This window comes from Paroedura picta, chromosome 7, assembly GCF_049243985.1.
Source record: "Paroedura picta isolate Pp20150507F chromosome 7, Ppicta_v3.0, whole genome shotgun sequence".
NCBI classification, from domain to species: Eukaryota; Metazoa; Chordata; class Lepidosauria; order Squamata; family Gekkonidae; genus Paroedura; species Paroedura picta.
The window spans coordinates 96,726,655-96,744,298 of record NC_135375.1 but is presented as its reverse complement, the minus strand read 5'-3'; the positions used below and the strand labels follow the sequence as shown (position 1 = coordinate 96,744,298).

General features: G+C 47.2%; 1 protein-coding gene across 12 annotated transcripts; it reads left to right on the top strand.

Annotated features, from left to right (window-relative positions):
• The first annotated feature begins 6,520 nt into the window (after nucleotides 1-6,520).
• On the top strand, nucleotides 6,521-17,399 carry SLC25A51 (solute carrier family 25 member 51). Of its 12 annotated transcripts, none has more exons than XM_077345538.1 (5): nucleotides 6,735-7,886; nucleotides 10,987-11,103; nucleotides 11,542-11,585; nucleotides 13,964-14,095; nucleotides 14,315-17,399. In XM_077345538.1, the coding sequence occupies exon 5, from the start codon at nucleotides 14,355-14,357 to the stop codon at nucleotides 15,234-15,236; it is 882 nt and encodes a 293-aa protein (XP_077201653.1). In that variant the 5' UTR covers nucleotides 6,735-7,886; nucleotides 10,987-11,103; nucleotides 11,542-11,585; nucleotides 13,964-14,095; nucleotides 14,315-14,354; the 3' UTR covers nucleotides 15,237-17,399. The 12 variants fall into 12 exon arrangements, with proteins under 12 accessions (XP_077201650.1, XP_077201656.1, XP_077201658.1 ...); XM_077345537.1 differs by lacking the exon at nucleotides 6,735-7,886 and adding an exon at nucleotides 7,915-8,673; XM_077345540.1 differs by lacking the exons at nucleotides 6,735-7,886; nucleotides 10,987-11,103 and adding an exon at nucleotides 7,915-8,673.
• Nucleotides 17,400-17,644: the final 245 nt, after the last annotated feature.

The following is a 17,644-nucleotide window of genomic DNA, read 5'->3' as shown; positions in this document are numbered from 1 at the left end:
GTGAGGTAGGTAGGGCTGAGAATGCTCTGTTAGAACTGTGACTGACCATAGGTTAAGATTAAGCAGCATGGGGTATTTTAATTTTTTTAATTAATTTTTTTAATTTTAACACACTCAGCATGATTATAGTGACTGACAATGTGGAGAAAAGAGGATAGAAAGCATTTGGTCTAGCTTCGAGGGGGACTAGATAAACCTGTGAAGATCTGTCTATCAAAGGCATGGTAGTTATGTGAAGCCTTCATGCCCAGTGTGCCTCTGAGCACCAGGTGATGAAGAGAAGCACTGAGAAAGGGAAGCAATGAGAAAGTCTCACCATGTGGCCCTGCTTGTGGCTTTCCTGAAGGCCCCTGAGAGAAATGGGATGTGAACTAGATAGACCCTTGGTGTGATCAAGCAAGACTTTCTCATATTCTTAGTCCTGTACATTCAGCCTGGTTGCTGCGCTCAAAGCAAGGCTATCTCAAAGGCCTGAAATGTGAGAACCTTTAATTGGAGATGCCAGAACAATTGGTGTGGATCCAGGCTTGTGGAAGGAACCTCGAGTCCAGTCTAAGGAGCTATTCTCCTACTGAAGTAACTTTTAAGCAGGGAGGCAGCCTTCAAATTTTGCTCAGTGGATGTCAAGAATGTTATGCTTCTGCCATGATTAACAGTGGCTTTGTGATCTGTTAGCCATTTAGGCATGTTTTATTGCAGGGGTGGTCAAACTGTGGCCTTCCAGATGTCCATGGACTACAATTCCCATGAGCCCCCGTCAGCATTTGCTGGCAAGGGCTCATGGGAATTGTAGTCCATGGACATCTGGAAGGCCACAGTTTGACCACCCCTGTTTTATTGCCTTGGTCAGTACCTTTTGCTTTCACACCTCTCGCCTGTCTCTCCCCCATCCATCTCCATTCACCTCCAGAATGTTGCTTTGGGCTCTGCCTATCTGGCTGCTGTGACTATTTGAAGCCTTCCTGAATTGAACGGGTTCTCACAGGAAGGGATATGCCTCGAGGGATTATACGCTATGCCTGTGGGTTCATGCCTCAGTTTCGACAAGGTATTGTCAAGTTAACTTGCTTCTCTGAACAACAAACTCTTTGCATCAGGTCAATGGTTTACTTATCTGGCAATTGAAGGAACCTGACAGCTGGGTGGTAGGCTGCATGTCATTTTGTAGTCAGGGCACGTTCTATGCTAGATTTTCTTGGTGTGTTTTCTTGGTGTATGATCAAAGAAAGAAAGTTGTGGTACTGTGGAGATTAGTATTAAATTGAGACACCTTTGTTACATTAGATCAATTTCTTTTTTTAAACAGCATTATTCTCCAGCCAGCTTGGTGTAGTGGTTAGAAGCGCTGACTTCTAATCTGGTGAGCTCGGTTTGATTCTGCGCTCACCCATATGCAGCCAGCTGAGTGAATTTGGGTTTGCCAGAGCACTGAGAAAGCTTTTCTGATGGAGCAGTAATATCAGGGCTTTCTCAGCCTTACCCACCTCACAGGGTGTCTGCTGTGGGGAGAGGAAAGGGAAGGCCACTGGGAGACTCCTTCAGGTAGAGAAAAGTGGCATATAAGAACCAACTCTTCGGGGCTTTCCGCACCGGGATCCTTGTAGCAAATTGTTTGCTGAACGAAAAATCGCCATTTAAAATAGTGGAATTCGTCATTATGCATACCTGACTTTGTAGTGGAATCCAGTTGCGTTTCCATCGTTTCCCACAAGCTTCCGGTCTCAGCAAAAATCGCTAGAAAGGAAGCGCTATTGCCGAGCTCATCCCGCCCCTGACCGTCAAGCAGCCAATGGGCAGCCGTTAGCATGCTCCCAAACAGCCCCTTTCCCTTTAAGAAAGGTTTAAAAAAAAAAAAAAAAAACCCATTGCAACGAATATGTGTTGATTCGTTGCAACAGAGAGATCCATCCAGCTGACAGGTGTGTTTGAGCTGTCGTTTCATCGTTGCCACGCTCCCCCCGAGTGAAAAAAAAAAATCCCCCCCCCCCTCACGGGCCCGATTTTCGGCCGAAAACAGTGTAAAAAATAAAGGGAAAATACATCAGCAAACGGGCTTCTCTGTTGTTTGTGCTTAGTGCTTAGTGACTGTAAAGAGACTGTAAAGAGCTTTGGGGAGGGACTGCAGCCGGGGAAGCCTCACTGGGTAAACGAAGGCTTGCCAGTGATTTGATCTCCGCTTGCTCGGAGAAAAAAAAATGGCGATCGCTTCGCCGGAAGCTCAGAGGAGAGAGCCAGGGGGAGGGACTCTGTAGAAACCACAACAATGGTAACGCACAGAACTTTCCCGCTAGTGTTGCAGATTGGTTGCAGGAGTGTAGCGCTTTCCGGAGGGTGAATCCACTTTTGGGGATTTCCCTGAAAGCGCTACAAGGAAGCGCTTTTTGCGGATCGGTTTCAGGTGTGTGGCAGATTGTCAACGACGTTGTGCATAACGGCAAATCAGTAGCGTTTTCAATTGGCAACCATTGTGCGATTTTGAAGGCGTGCGAAAAGCCCCTTCTTTTTCTATGAAATGTGCATGTTGAGGTTTTCAGAGAACACCCACCAGATGGCAGTAGACTCTCATAGCATTCATTTTTCCCCCTTTATTATTTACCAAGTGGGATTTTTTTTTAAGATACACTGTCAAATATGATATTCTCTTTATTTCAGAAGTTTAGCAAGCCGATGTGAAGGCAGGATTTGAGCAGTAAATTTATTGATGATAAATTATCCAGCTTGGTCTATCCATGGAACCACAATGAGGAAGTCATACAGCGGCAGAGGGCTGAGGTGGTAGAACAGGCTGTGCCGCATCAGGCCACAGCTGAGGGCTTGCATTTTTCAGAGTGGCCCTATGTTAACAATTCCACGTAAAAGGCTAGTCTAGAACCTATTCTCTGAGATGGTGGTTTTGTTTTTAATGTGCAGAGGGTTTCACATTCACACCTTCCGGGCCACACATACCTTCAATCGGGTGCAACCCATCTGGCAATTCAACCATCTCATTCGACTACATGTATATAGATCCAATCTCAGACAGATTTTTCAGACTGCTTCACGCCAAATAAAAGAGTTCCACAGAAGGGTATCGCAAACACAGCTTTGTTAACGGCATCTTTTTGGATAGATACTAATGGGTAGCCGTGTTGGTCTGAAGTAAGGTAAAGGTAAAGGTATCCCCTGTGCAAGCACCGAGTCATGTCTGACCCTTGGGGTGACGCCCTCCAGTGTTTTCATGGCAGACTCAATACAGCGTGGTTTGCCAGTGCCTTCCCCAGTCATTACCGTTTACCCCCCAGCAAGCTGGGTACTCATTTTACCGACCTCGGAAAGATGGAAGGCTGAGTCAACCTTCAGCCGGCTGCTGGGATTGAACTCCCAGCCTCATGGGCAGAGCTTCAGACAGCATGACTGCTGCCTTACCACTCTGCGCCACAAGAGGCTCTTTGGTCTGAAGTAGCACAATAAAATCAGAGTCCAGGAGCACCTTTAAGACCAACAAAGATTTATTCAGGGTGTGAGCTTTCGGGTGCATGCACTCTTCGTCATCTTTTGGCTAAAAGAAAGCTTTGCACCATTATTCATACCTTCCAACTGTGTAGGCCTGGAGTGTATCTCTGTATATGTGTGTACAATGCAAAACACATTCTGTTCCAAATAATCCTGGTGGGCTCTGTTGTCGTTTCATGCATACAGACAGTGCACCCCAGAATCTTGAGTGGCATACAGGGGTTTGACCGATTTCCTGGAGCTCTAAGCATGCAAATCAATGTGAACAAATGGTTTTAGCTGATAGGATGGGAGTATTTGTTGGTAAGGGTCTCTGTCTCCAAGATCAAGCATGCAACTACTGATTACTTGGCAAACTGTATGCAGTTTCTGCACTTTATCAAAGACAATGTACATGATTAAATTAAGCATATGCTTTAGGCTGAGGATGCTTTAGGCCAGAGGTAGTCAAACAGCGTCCCTCCAGATGTCTATGGACTACAATTCCCATGAGCCTCTGCCAGCAAACGCTGGCAGGGGCTCATGGGAATTGTAGTCCATGGACATCTGGAGGGCAGCGGTTTGACTACCCCTGCTTTAGGCTAATCATGTACTGAGCAGTGGGTTGGACTAGATGACCTGTATGGCCCCCTCCTTTTGGATCTGTCCATAGAGTTTTCATGGCAAAGATACTGGAGTGGTTTGCCATTTCCTTCTCCAGTGGATCACCTTTTGTCAGAGCTCTCAGCTATGACCTGTCCGTCTTGGGTGGCCCTGCACGGCATAGCTCATAGCTTCACTGAGCTACGCAAGCCCCTTCACCACGACAAGGCAGGGGCAAAAGAAGAAGGGGATGACAGAGAATGAGGGGGCTGGAGGGAGTCACTGAAGCAGTCGGTGCGAGCTTAAATGGATTCCGGGGAATGGTAGAGGACAGGAAGGCCTGGAGGATCGTTGTCCATGGGGTCGGACACGACTTCACACCTAACAACAACAATATGGCCTCCTCCAACTCTATGATTCTGTATTGCCTGCAAGACTTTGTGCTTGCATTTTTGTCAGAGGTGCCCTTTGTGGGTGGAGGTGTCTTCTGGTTCCACTGGTTTAACAAGCTTGTAGAGAGAAAAGCGGTTTTTGTGGTCAGAACATGCTTACTAGGGGAGCAGCAGGAGGAACATATGAAGGCACCTTATACTTAAAAGCCCATTAGTCTATCAAGGCCAGCATTGTCTACTCAGAATGACAGCTCTCCAGGATCTTGGGCAGAGGTCTTACACCTACTGATTGATCCTTTTAATTGGAGATGCTGGGGATTGAGCCTGGGATTCTCTGTACACACAGCAGATGCTCTAACAATGAAACATGGCCTCTCAAAGAGACACAAGATGTTTTTTTTCCTGATTCTTAGGTTTGTTGTGCTTGGGTAAGATTAGTTTGTTGGAATTTTGCAGTTCCAAGTTTTACAATGCTGAGAATTTAGAAAGGAAAAAAAGAACTTTTCGATACGGTATAGAAGCTTTGCTGCACATCTTTTCCTTACAAGAATCCACAAGGCAGCTTCCACAATAAAAACTTAGTACCACAATCTCACTTCAAGTGCATGTGGCATGTCCTGAGTGATTGATAAATATTACACATAACACTGTAAATTATTATAAGTATTATAAAAGCAAAATATTCAAGCCTCAGCTTCTTGACTCTCAGTTATGCTTTTAAGAGTCCAGGGGAGCTGGTCTTTCGCTTCTGTTTAGGAAATGGGAGAGCACTTCTTTCCCACCTCCTAAAATACACATACATTTTAACCATCCCTCTCTTTTTATAGAGGAGGTGGCAGGCTCTCAGCGAGGCCCAGTGTGACCCTTGCCCACTGCCAGCTTTTGACGGCCAGAGCCACAAGAAAAAGTTTAAAAATGACAACACATGATGTATATAAACAATCTGCATAATTTATAAAAACAAAAACCCTTTTGAAATTCAGGCCCAGGCCAAATGGTCTTTATTGCTGTCCCCATTGGTAGCATGAATGTTTTTATATTGTGAATTCATTATTTTGGCTGTAAGTGCCCTTGGAACAGGACCTTGAAGAGGTGGCATATAAGTTTCCTAACATTTTTGCTAAAGTTTTGCTTTTCATCACTAAAACTAAGGCCAACGATTGCCAATATCCCACCACCAGATAACAAGGTTATTTTTCATTATTATTGGGGCTGCCAGGTTCCTGTTGGCTACTGGCAGGGAAGGTGGGGTAGGGTTGCCAGATCCTGACCGGGAAACTCCTGGAGATGTGGGGATTCAGCCTGAGGAAGACAGGGATCACAGTGGGGGTACAACGGCCATCTTCCAAAGCATCCCTTTTCTCCAGGGGAGCCGATCTCTGCCATCTGGAGAAAAGTGTAATTCCAGGGGATCCCCAGGTCCCACCTGGAGGCTGGGATCCCTATCATTATACAGATATCAAAATTCACTTTATTACAAAAATAACGAAATGGCAGTACAGTGTAAGGCAGAATATTCTGGTATGCTACATTTTAATAACTTTTATTGTATCTTTGCATTTAGCAAGCCCGCTAGTGGGGAGGGTGTGCGGTCAACAAACTGAATAACAACAACAATGATAATATGTAAAAGGAAATGCTTCTTTAACTGTCTACAAAGATGCCACCTCTGAAGACATGAGCTCTGCCTCACCAAAGCTCCCATTGAAATAATTATTGTTGTGAATTCCTGTTGTTACCCGCCCTGAGCCAACTGAAAAGGGCGGGCTAAAATAATAACAATAACAATAATAATCTTTAGGGTGCCATGTGACCTCCTCACGACACTCACTCACTAGGCTTCAACGAGGCGCGTTCCCGTGCCTTATTCGAGGGAAGACTGCGCAGACGTAAGGAAGCGTGCGCGCCCCCGCAGCGCGCCTCTCCCGCCCCGAGGAACTTGTGAACGCGCTTCCTAACCGTCAAAGGGGGTGGGAAAGTGGAAATGAAAGCTGTCACGTGGGCATGTGACCGCTTGGGGACGTCGCGCGCGTCTCTCCGGCGCGAGGGGAAGGGGGCGTGGCCGAGGCTGCGTTCCTGCCGGTTGAAGGGAGGGGGCGGGGGCTGCTCCTGTCAGACCCGCTTCTTTCCTCAGAGGGCGCCCCCACCGCCGTGGCTCGCCCGACGAGAGAACACGCATGCGCGGGTTGAGCGAACCGGCGAGTGGGCTTCCGCCGCCATGGAGCCCGGGCGGGTGAGTCAGCTGGGATTGGCCAGGAGAGGGGCGCGCGCAGGGCAGGCGACTATAAAGGGGGGGGGAGGTGCCGGCCGGGCCTTCGCGCCGGTGGCCCCGCGACTGAACTCGGGCAAGGGCAGGGAGGAAGAGGAAGAGGAAGGGGGGGCGCTTCCCCATAGACTCCCCCCCCCGTGTCTCCAGGGGGTGGCTGCCAGGCAGGTTGCCCCTCCAGACAGAGCTTGCCACCGCCTCTTTCCTCTCGTTGCAAACCAAATAATAGATGGAGATATGTCAAAGGATTTGGGTGGTGCCATGGGACACCCGCAACCCAATAGGGACCTGGAATGTTGTGCTAATCTCTTCCCCTTTATGGAGGCTCCCTTGCATTGGCTTCCCTTTGGCTTGGCTCCTCTTTTCTGATAGCAGCCTGACACATAAGAATCTAGCGCAGGCTCTGGGGGGAGGGAAATTGGGTCAGGCTTCCTTGAACAGTGCAGAACCAGGCTGGTAGGGAGGTGGCTGTGCCTATTCCAAAGCTTGAGAAGTGTTCCTCAGAATGCACACACCTTGGACGCGAGGTTATTTCTACAGCACTACAAGGCATGGTTGTCTTTTGGGCCCATCCTGTTGCACAGTATCCTGAGGAAATAAGCTGCCCCAGGCACCTTAAAGGTTGTGCAAACTCCTCTTCAGAGTTGGGGGAGAGAGAGCTGAGGGTGCCCATGCAAGCAGGTATAGAAGTAGTTGCGCAGACCTGCATGTGCATTCTCAACAAATTAGTTGGCCTGAACAAATTGGATTACTCAAGATCGCATAGACATAGCTGTACGCTTCTCAGTTTCATCTGCACTCGTACACAAAGTCCAGTGAGTGCTCCAAAGATGTATGCACATGGAGTTCTGACAAGGTAGAAGCATTGCTTTCCTCAACCCAGCTGTGCACAGGCAGCATTAGATCCAGCAAAGCCAGCATTAACATTAACTAATGGGAAGACCTAACAGACTTCTTTAACATGCGCTTTGTGCTGGGCAAACACTGAAAAGATGAGACTTCTCTAAAGAACTCAGAACGGGGAACAACCTTAGTAGCCATTGGGTTGCATAGAAGGAGGAGAGGGCAAACAGGCAAAGGAATATTGATTCTTTGTCTCGGTGAAAGTTGTGAAACATCTATCAAGCCTTGCATACAACAACTTAGGTTGGCAGGTGAGGACTGGAATAATACAGGTATGTCAGTAGTCTCTTGTGTTTGTGGTGGCATGGCAGAATTTTTTTGCCATTTGTAAGTATGTTGTAAATGGCAGACATCAGTGTGCATTAGTAGACATGGTAAAAAAGAGACATATTTTGGGTTTATAATGACTACAGACATTCCTGCAAGACGATTGTAGTGTTATAGAATAGAGTCAGATAATTAGTCCATGTTTGTAGACCGTTGTAGTGAACATGTAGAAAAGAGGCAGAGAAATAGCGGTTCCCAACCAGGGTTTTGTGAAACCTTGGGGTTTCTTGATAGGGGTTTCCTGAATGGATGGGAGTTAATTTATTTTTAATATATCTTTAAAAAATTCTTGAACATTTATTGGGAGATGTGACCATATATGGTCATGTTGACCTGCCCCCCCCCCAAATTGGCCAATGATGGGCCTGGAGGAGGTGGGAAGGGGAGGGGCCCTGGGTGGGCATTCACACAGCTCTGTTTCCCAACCATATTCTGCACGATCACACCACTTCTGGGGTTTCTTGAAGCCTGAAGAATGTTTCAGGAGTTTCTCAACAGTAAAAAAAAGTTGAAAATTGCTGGTATATAGCTATAATAGTTTTGAGTGAGCTGCAGCGGGAGAGTTTGGAAATGTCAGCATGGTTATCTATTTGTGCCTTCAGAAAGGCATGGGGAATTAATTAGGAAATAGGCCAAAAGTCTAAGGAGCCTTTCTCCCACTGAAGTACCTTTTAATCAAGAGGAAGCCTTCAATTTTGGCTCAATGGAATGGTAAGTGACATGTCATTTTGTAGTCAGGACACGTTCTGTGCTAGATTTTCGTAGTGCATAGAAGATACCTGCCTGATCATAGAAAGTTGTTGTACTGTGGAGACGAGCATTCAGTTGAGGCACACCTTTGTTACAAAAAAGGCACTTTGTGGCTCATAGATCAAGACACAAAGTGCTGGTTGGCCTTTAAACATTGGTGCCCCTCACTTATTGTGGTGTACCATAGCAATAATTTTAGGGGTTTATAGTTGGGCATGTGTGCCATTAGCATTAATTAAAGTTGTCCACCCCTTGACATGCTGTGTCAGTAAAGAACACGGAAGATAAACCTCTTCATTCTTAGCAAGTTACAGAGAGTTTCTGCAAGGAATGTTTGTTTGCAAGGTGCAGGCGGAAATGCACAGTTTATGAATATGGATTGTAAATAGGGTAGTTTCAATGGTAAGCCAAAACCCACACTTGTTTTTTTCATAGCATGACTCATGCAGGAGCTTGAGGATCTGTTGGTGTTTCTTTTACAGCTGCTTCCCGGGAGGGGGATGAGAAAGAGCTTGAATCTGACAGAAGCACAGAGCTGATGAGCTGTCCTAAATCCTGTATCATAACAAAGGTTTTGACAAAAGCAGAGGGGAAAAATGGAGGTTCAGAAGGAGGTGGGAGCTGTTGGGAAAGTCTGACAGACCTGCAACCAAGACTTCCACTGTAGATCTGTTCAGCATCCAACTTGGCTTGTATTTCATGAAGGAATAGCATCACCCTGGGCGGGGCCTTCAAATGAAATTGAGCATAAACATTACAGATCCAAACTGCCTATGCATCCTTTCTCATGCCTAATGCAACTTTGGCATGCAAACTGTTCAGCTTGTCACAATGAACTATACTGAGGAAGAAATGGTAGAAACTAGATGAAGTATGTGTTTAATTCTTGCATTATTTGTCTGAAGTGCTTACAGCAGACCTTGGCACATTTTCTTTGGCCCTAACAGCTAACCCAGAAATTCAGCGGCCAGGTTAATTTTTCCAGCCTTCAAGGTTTTGTATTTTTATGACACAGTGTTCTAAATATTGAAACCTAATCCTAACCTCTTCGCAGTCTCCTGTAATTTTGCTAAATCCTATGGCACAGAGATAATAGAAATAAATACATAAGTGACCCTGGTTGTTATCATTGCAACAAAAAGCTAACCGCTGGTCCAGTGGTTCTCAACCTTCCTAATGCCGCGACCCTTTAATACAGATCCTCATGTTGTGGTGACCCCCCCAACCATAAAATGATGTAAGCGTTCTTTCACCGAAATTGAACCAAAACTGAGCAATGGCGTGAAGATCAATTGTTCATGATTGTATATAAATTGTTTTTTCCCCGGGGTTTCTCAGTTCAGTTCTGCTTCTTGTCCCACCATGCCGATCTCGATCTTTTACGCTGCTCCAGACAGACAAGCGCTCTATCTCGATCTACCCCATAAGGCTGTTGTATGGATGGCACCCCCCCCCCGCGAAGCTGCTTGCCCTGCCACGACCCCTATGAAAGGGTCATTTGACCCCCAAAGCGGTCCCAACCCCCCCGGTTGAGAACTACTGCGCTAGTCTAACTCCCCCCAATTTCTCATAATTTCCATGTTGCTCTAAAAAGCACAAGTTCATTGAGTACTGGAACCAGTACAGAAAACAGATGCCTAAGAACGGAATTCCTTCACCAATACTGAACAGAGTAAAGCTAAGTTTGCATTTAAACAAGCAAGGACAAAAAACTTCATGCATGTTTTTTTTCTGTTGTACAACAAAATAATCTGATGCCTATGATAAAATGAGCTTTGGACTGGATGCACCCAGTTTTCTGCACTCATTCCAGAGTCAGTTCTCCTTGTTCCACATGGCTTTTGTCCATGCTGGTCTTTTGGAAGCTTGATAATGCAGAGAAAACAGGGCAGTTTCACATAAGGGCTTATCAGTGGCAGCATGGAGTAAACTGCAGGATGCTCTGTAGATTCAGGAGGGCAGCCGTGTTGGTCTGAACAAAATTTGAGTCCAGTGGCACCTTTAAGACCACCAAACCTGTATTCAAGGTGTGAGTTTTTGTGTGCATCCACATTTCCTCAGATACTGTTTTCAATAAGAAAACAGATATATTTCAGTTACATCAGAGTCCAGTGCTCCTACAGACCAACACGGCTACCCATTTGAATCTAGATATATTTCAGTTTTCCCGTACATTTCTTTTTTAAAAATATGGTCTTCCCATGGCTTCAAGATTTTCTGGAGACATTATACCTCTAAGAAATTGTTTGGGGGGGGGGTGTCTTTCAAACATAGGAATGGAAGCTGGGGCCCACCCCACCCCCTCTGACAGTCATCCTTCCGAAGATGCTAACTGCTTACCCAGAGCTCTGGACAGCGAAAGTCAGAAAGTGAAATTGCTGAAGAACAAAGGTGAAGCTTGAGGCAATCTGTTTGTTTAGCGGAGGGAGAGAAGATAGCAAACAATAAAAAGGGCAGGAGGCTCACAAGGTTGTTTGTTTGTTTGCTTGTTTCGGGCTGCAGTCTTCGTTCAGGTGGTCCTTCAACCATGGTTAAATGTGCAGGCATGTCTGATAATTTTTACAAATTCCACATGATAATATTTATCCAGTGGTTGTTGTATCCTTCAGAGGGTCCAGCCTAAGATAACCACAAACTGAGCAGAGTTTACCAAAAGGGCGTTTTTTTTTTTTTTTTTTTTTTTTTACCAGCTTGGTATACAAACTTGGCCTGGCAGATAGAATTGTGTCTTGAATAGGAAAAAGGAGGCTTTCAGCCCCACCTCCACAACTCTGTGTATCTCTGCACCAGTGGGATTTTTGTGCTGATTTTCGTTTCTTGTTTATATAGCAGCCGGTGTGGCGTGGTGGTTAAGAGCAGCAGCCTCTGATCTGGTGAGCCGGGTTTGATTCCCCACTCCTCCATATGCAGCCATCTGGGTGATTTTGGGCTTGTCACGGTTCTCTTAGAGCAGTTCTCACAGCAGTTCCCTCAGAGCTCTACAAGCCTCACCTCCCTCACAGGGTGTCTGTTGTGGGGAGAGGAAGGGAAAGGCAATTGTAAGCCGCTTTGAGATGCCTTCGGGTAGAGAAAAGCCAGATATAAAAAAAACAGCTCTTCTAATATAATCTTTTTCATGGGAATATAGTTAGTTCTTTAAACTTTTTAAAAATGGGGTTCTTTAAACTCATTTTAAATTATAGGCATTAATATATGTGTGTATGTGGGGGGGCACCCTTTTCTATGGGAAAATGGGAGTTGTGCAGGGCTGGAGCAAAGTATTGCATTGGAGTAAAGAGAAGGAAATGCACACATTCAACAATTGTTATTTAAAAAAATCCAGCAGCAGAAGAGAAACAATAATTCCTGGGATGACTAATACCTTTCACGCACACACTGATTAATGCACTTTAGCAATTGTTTGCAAATCAAGACGTATGAAGAAAGGTTGGGGGAGCTTGGTCTGTTTAGTCTAGAGAAGAGATGAGGGGGGGGATCTGATAACCATCTTCAAGTATTTAAAAAGGTGCCATATGGAGGATGGAGCAGAATTGTTCTCTCTTGCCCCAGAGGGACAGACCAGAATGAATGGGATTAAATTAATTCAAAAGAAATTCCATCTAAGCAGCCAGAAAAAGTTCCTGACACAGCGGTTTCTCAGTGGCACAGGCTTCCTCGGGAGGTGGTGGGTTCTCCATCTTTGGAAATCTTTAAACAGAGGTTGGATAGCCATCTGGTGGAGTGGCTGATTCTGTGAAGGCAAAGGGGTGGCAGGTTACAGTAGATGAGCGATAGGGATATGAGTGTCCTGCACAGTGCAGGGGGTTGGACTAGATGACCCAGGAAGTCCCTTCCAACAAAAAAAAACAAACAGAAAAAGTGGGTTTTGCCGTTTCCCACAGAAGAAATCCAGTTGCAATGTATACTGAAAGGGGATCAATCCCGAATTATTCAACACTAGTAAATAAGACCGCTGCCCCCGAAATACAGCGGGCGCTAGCGGGCTGCCGAGTTGGCCGGCGCGGCTGTCTGGGGCCAGGCCGCAGACCCAAGACCGGGCGCGGGGCAACCTGTGAGGCAGTGTGAGTGGTCGCCGGGGGCCTGCGCTCCGCAGCCTTCCTGCTCCCGGCCTGGATCCGCGGTGTGGCGGCTGGCAGTGGCGGCGGCCGGCCTGGAAGGCAGGAGGCCACTGGCGGGGCTAGTCTGGAACGTGCACGGGGTCCTTGGCGAGGTTCCAGCACGCTCCGGGGTGGCTGCTTGAGGCGGGCTGGGGCGGGTCCACGGCCGGCACTCCTGGACAATGAGGCGGCAGGCGCTGGGGGCCGCGTCTGTCTGCAGCCGAGCTGTATTGGGTGCGGGCCCTCCGGTTGTCAGTCCGGGGGAAGGGGCCTATCGGCACCCTTCCTCATCCCGGACAGGGCCTTACTGCTTTATTTATTCTGCTCCGCAAGGAGCGGTTAAAGATGGGTGGAAGTGTTTGTAGGAGGATACTGCTTGGGCTACAACAATGGGGTATTAGACTTCTTCAATAAGGTTCTCATTGCCATGCCAGAGTCCTGACACGGGGCAAGTCACAGATTGCACCAGCTGATTGCAACGCTCTCAGCTGCCGAGTACTGGAAAAAGAACAGGTTGAAGACTTACTGTCAGTGCTTCTTAAGCGGCATATTCCCTTTGTTGTTGTTAACAATACGCAGAGGTGGCCAAACTGTGGCTCTCCAGATGTCCATGGACTACCATTCCCGTGAGCCCCTGCCAGCGTGATGGCAGGGGCTCATGGGAATGGTAGCCCATGGACATCTGGAGAGCCACAGTTTGGCCATCAGTGAAATAGGGTGTTTTGGATGGCACTTAACACACATGCAGCTGGCAGTCTTTCATCCAAAAGACAATTGTGGTTGAGGGGGTCATTAGGTACTCAGAACAACAAATGTGGATATGGTACCTTAAAAATTAACACATTTATTGTGACTATAGCTTTTAGGATTTAGAGCCCACCATCCCGATTCAGGGAGTATTGCACTGGGTTACATGGGTGTTTTGTGTGAGCCTGCACACATACACATACTCTTAGAAGGAGGAGGAGGGGGAATTATTACAATTTCCCCTTCTGCCTTCTGTTTATGCACCTATCCCATAGAAGGGGACCCGTTTATTTCCATGTACACACATGGTGGGGAAGCTTCAGTGGAGCGCAGTGTTATAGAGACCTTCCCCTCGACAGGCAGTGGGGAGTCTGAGGCTGACCATCATCTCAGATCCTCCCTCCTAGGTCCCTCTCACTGGCCAGCTTACCTTCTGGAGGTAGTCCAGCAGAACGGGCCTGGCACTTCTTGGAGGCGGAGGCGGCCAGGGTCGGGACAACCCACCTGATTAGCCATTCGTTGGACTGACAGCCAATCAGGTAGGCATTGAGTGGGTCAGAACTCCTCCCACAATCTCAGTCGCATTTTATATTATGTTGCAAAAGATTGATTTTAGTTTTGAAGGTGCCACAAGGTTTTTACAAGCAAGGCAAATCACCAGTCTCAAATTAGGCACCTACCCTTTCTTTTGGGTTTGTTTTTACAGCAAGCTCTGGTGAGCTGTGTGCAGCCTTGTTGATTCTTTCCCCTTCTTGTAGGAGGAGAAGAGAACACTCCGGTGAGGGCAGAGCATGCAGCATGATGGATTCAGAAGACATTGTCCTTCAGAAGTCAGCCACGGACCAGATGGGTCACCGCATCATCAGCATGAGCTCAGGCAAGCATTACATCTGTGGCTACTGCGCGGCCATCACAAACGTCGCCGTCACGTTCCCCCTCCAGAAGGTCCTCTTTCGCCAGCAGCTGTACGGCGTGCGAACCAGAGACGCCATTCGTCAGCTGCAGAAGGACGGCCTCCGGAACCTGTACCGCGGGATCCTTCCTCCGCTGATGCAGAAGAGCACCACCCTGGCGTTAATGTTCGGTCTGTATGAAGACCTCTCTTCCATTCTCCTCAGCCGCGTGAGCGCGCCCGAGCTTTTGACCCGGAGCGTGGCAGCGGTGCTCGCCGGGACGACCGAAGCTGTCCTGACCCCCTTCGAGCGCGTCCAGGTGCTTCTTCAGGACTACAAACACCACGATAAATTTACAAATACTTTCCAAGCGTTTAAGGTTCTCCAAGAACACGGGATCCGGGAGTATTATCGGGGGCTCGTGCCGATCCTGCTCCGGAACGGCCCCAGCAACGCGCTTTTCTTCGGCCTCAGAGGACCTATCAAGCAGTGCTTGCCCGAAGCCACCACGTACAGGACTCACTTGATCAACGACTTTATCTGTGGAGGGCTCTTGGGGGCCATGCTGGGGATTCTCTTTTTCCCCCTCAACGTCGTGAAGGCCCGCATGCAGTCGCAGATCGGCGGGGCGTTCCAGCCGTTCTCCAAGGTCTTCATGACAATTTGGCTGGAGCGGGACCGGAAAGTGACGCAGCTCTTCCGGGGAGCCCACCTCAACTACCACCGGTCCCTGATCTCCTGGGGCATCATCAACGCCACCTACGAGTTCTTGCTCAAGTTCCTATGAAAAACGGGCCTCTCTTGCAAAGTTCCTCTCTCTCCTCCCCCCATCGCTTGGGCAATCGGCCGAGGCCGAGCGGTCCGTTTCCAGAGACGGAATTAACCCTAAACAAACTTGCAGTTAAGAACAGTGCGCTCTGGAACTTTGGGGGAAGTTTGTTTGCAAAAGAATAGTAAGTAAGGATGTCAGTCACTTGGTTCAGTGCCTACTTGGTTTAAAATATGATTGCATTTAGTCTTTATCAGTGGCCTATAACAGACCATGGGTGGGGGCGGCGGTGGGACGGCAACATTGGCGGACTGAATAGTTTTCCTTGGTGTGTGAGGATGTGGCTACTAGAAGGGCTCACCCGTCCTTTAACAAACTGATTATTTGTGTTGGCCTGTACACAACTCCCTCCAGATCACCTTCCGCTCCCCGCAACACTCCTGGTGATCCAAAGAACGCACTTTGAAGAAATGTTAACGGGACAGAAGATTTTGTAAAACCGCTATTTAGCTCCTGTTTTCAACCCACGGCAGCATGCTGTGATAAGTGGACTTCAAGCTCCCACGGTGCTTTCCCCCTTTGCTCCCTTTTGTCACTCTTAGAAAAGAGACAGCCACAATTGGAAAAGAAATCTAAACCGTAAGAGTTCTACAAAAACTTGTCAAATCAAGTTTCGCAGCACAGGCGAGACGAAGGGCATTTTGTCAAGGTTGAGTATTTAATTTCAAAAATGGGGTTCAAGCTAACTCCAGTGGCAGGGGTAACTATTACTAAACTAGGCGGTGAGTGACTGCTGAAGAAATTAATCTAAAGTGCTTTGCAGTCACCTTCCTGCTGCAGGCTGCAGCCTAACTTTGTCAAGGTAGATTTTTGTTTTGTCCTTTACGGGGTTGGAAGCAGATATGCTTCCTTCTGGGCTTTTGCTTTGGGAAATAGGGCGTTTCAAAAGCAAAAAACTGGCAGTTTCAGAAGCAAAAAAAATGTTTTAAAATCCCATTGATTTGAACGGGTATAAAAGCTTTTAACTTCTGCTGGAGACTGTGTTCCATGTTAATGTTTTATTCTCTAAAATTGAATCTTCTAGTCCAGAGGTGGTCAAACTGTGGCTTGCTTAACGTCCATGGGCTACAATTCCCATGAGCCCGTGGCAGCATGCTGGCAAAGGATTGTGGGAATTTTAGTTCATTGACATCTTGAGAGCCAAAGTTCGCCCACCCCTGTTCTAGTCGAACAGGCATTTAGTGGATGTCAGTGGAGGCAACGTATCAAGGCGTGGACCTCTGCCCTTTAGGGGGTATTTTGTTTGGAAGAAAAGGAATAATCAGAGCTGCTTCCAACACTGAGGTACCCCAACCCCAGATCTGTCCTGTGAACTGCAGCTTACAGAAGGAGGCCTGCTCACAGAATCAGCCCATTCCCCTGCTTGCAGTAAGTGCATCATATCGCTGGGAGCCCTGCCAAACCACTGACGGTGAATGTGTGAAGTGGCCTGCAGAATGGGCAAAAGATCACGCACGTGTGTCAAAAGGAAAAATGCAACGTTGGCAGGAGCTCTTTTTTTCTGTGTTCGTTCAATCACGCTGACAAACATCATGTGTGTAAATTCCGGAATTTGCGTGTGTGTGTTTGTTGAGGGGGAGGGGGCGGGAATTAGACAACACCCAACACTTGTCTTATGCAAGAGAACTCACATCAAGTGTCGGGAGGGAAAACAACACCCAACACTTGTCTTATGTGGCTGGGGGGTATTGTGTAGTTTTTCCCCCAAAAAGTATTAAGCGTAAATATTCTCCAGTTTGTGGTGCACAGGAAAGCTTGGCCAAACTGATTGTCCTGTTATGTGTTGTGAAATTTTTTTTTAATGGGGGAACTTCTCAGCATCCAGACAATACGATTCTTTCCTCACCTGCCATCCACATGACACACTGCCGTCAAGCAGCCCATGAACGCTGGCTGAGTGTAGCCCATTTCTTGCTTCTTGTACTGTACCGTGTATCTTGCTTTAGCTTCACTGTCAAATTGCCAAGCACAAAAAAGGAAGAATGTTTGATCTATTGAATGTTGTGATTATGTGCATTTAAAGATGCCCCATTGGAAGTTTGTTACTGGTGAAATCGGATTTTACCAGAGCATTTTGTTTTGTAACTTTTCCTTGGTGGAATAAAACAAAAGGAAATCTTGGCTTCTTGTACTAAAGTACACGTGGGGATCCCATATAAGAGGGGGCTCAGGTAGAAAAACAAAGGTGGTGGTGGTTATCCATGGCTGACCTCTCAGGCATTGGGGCATGGATTTTCTTCCACTGGAAGAATCACAGAATCATAGAGTTGGAAGGGGCCATACAGGCCATCTAGTCCAACCTCCTGCTCAACGCAGGATCAGCCCTAAGCATCCTGAAGCATCCAAGAAAAGTGTGTATCCAACCT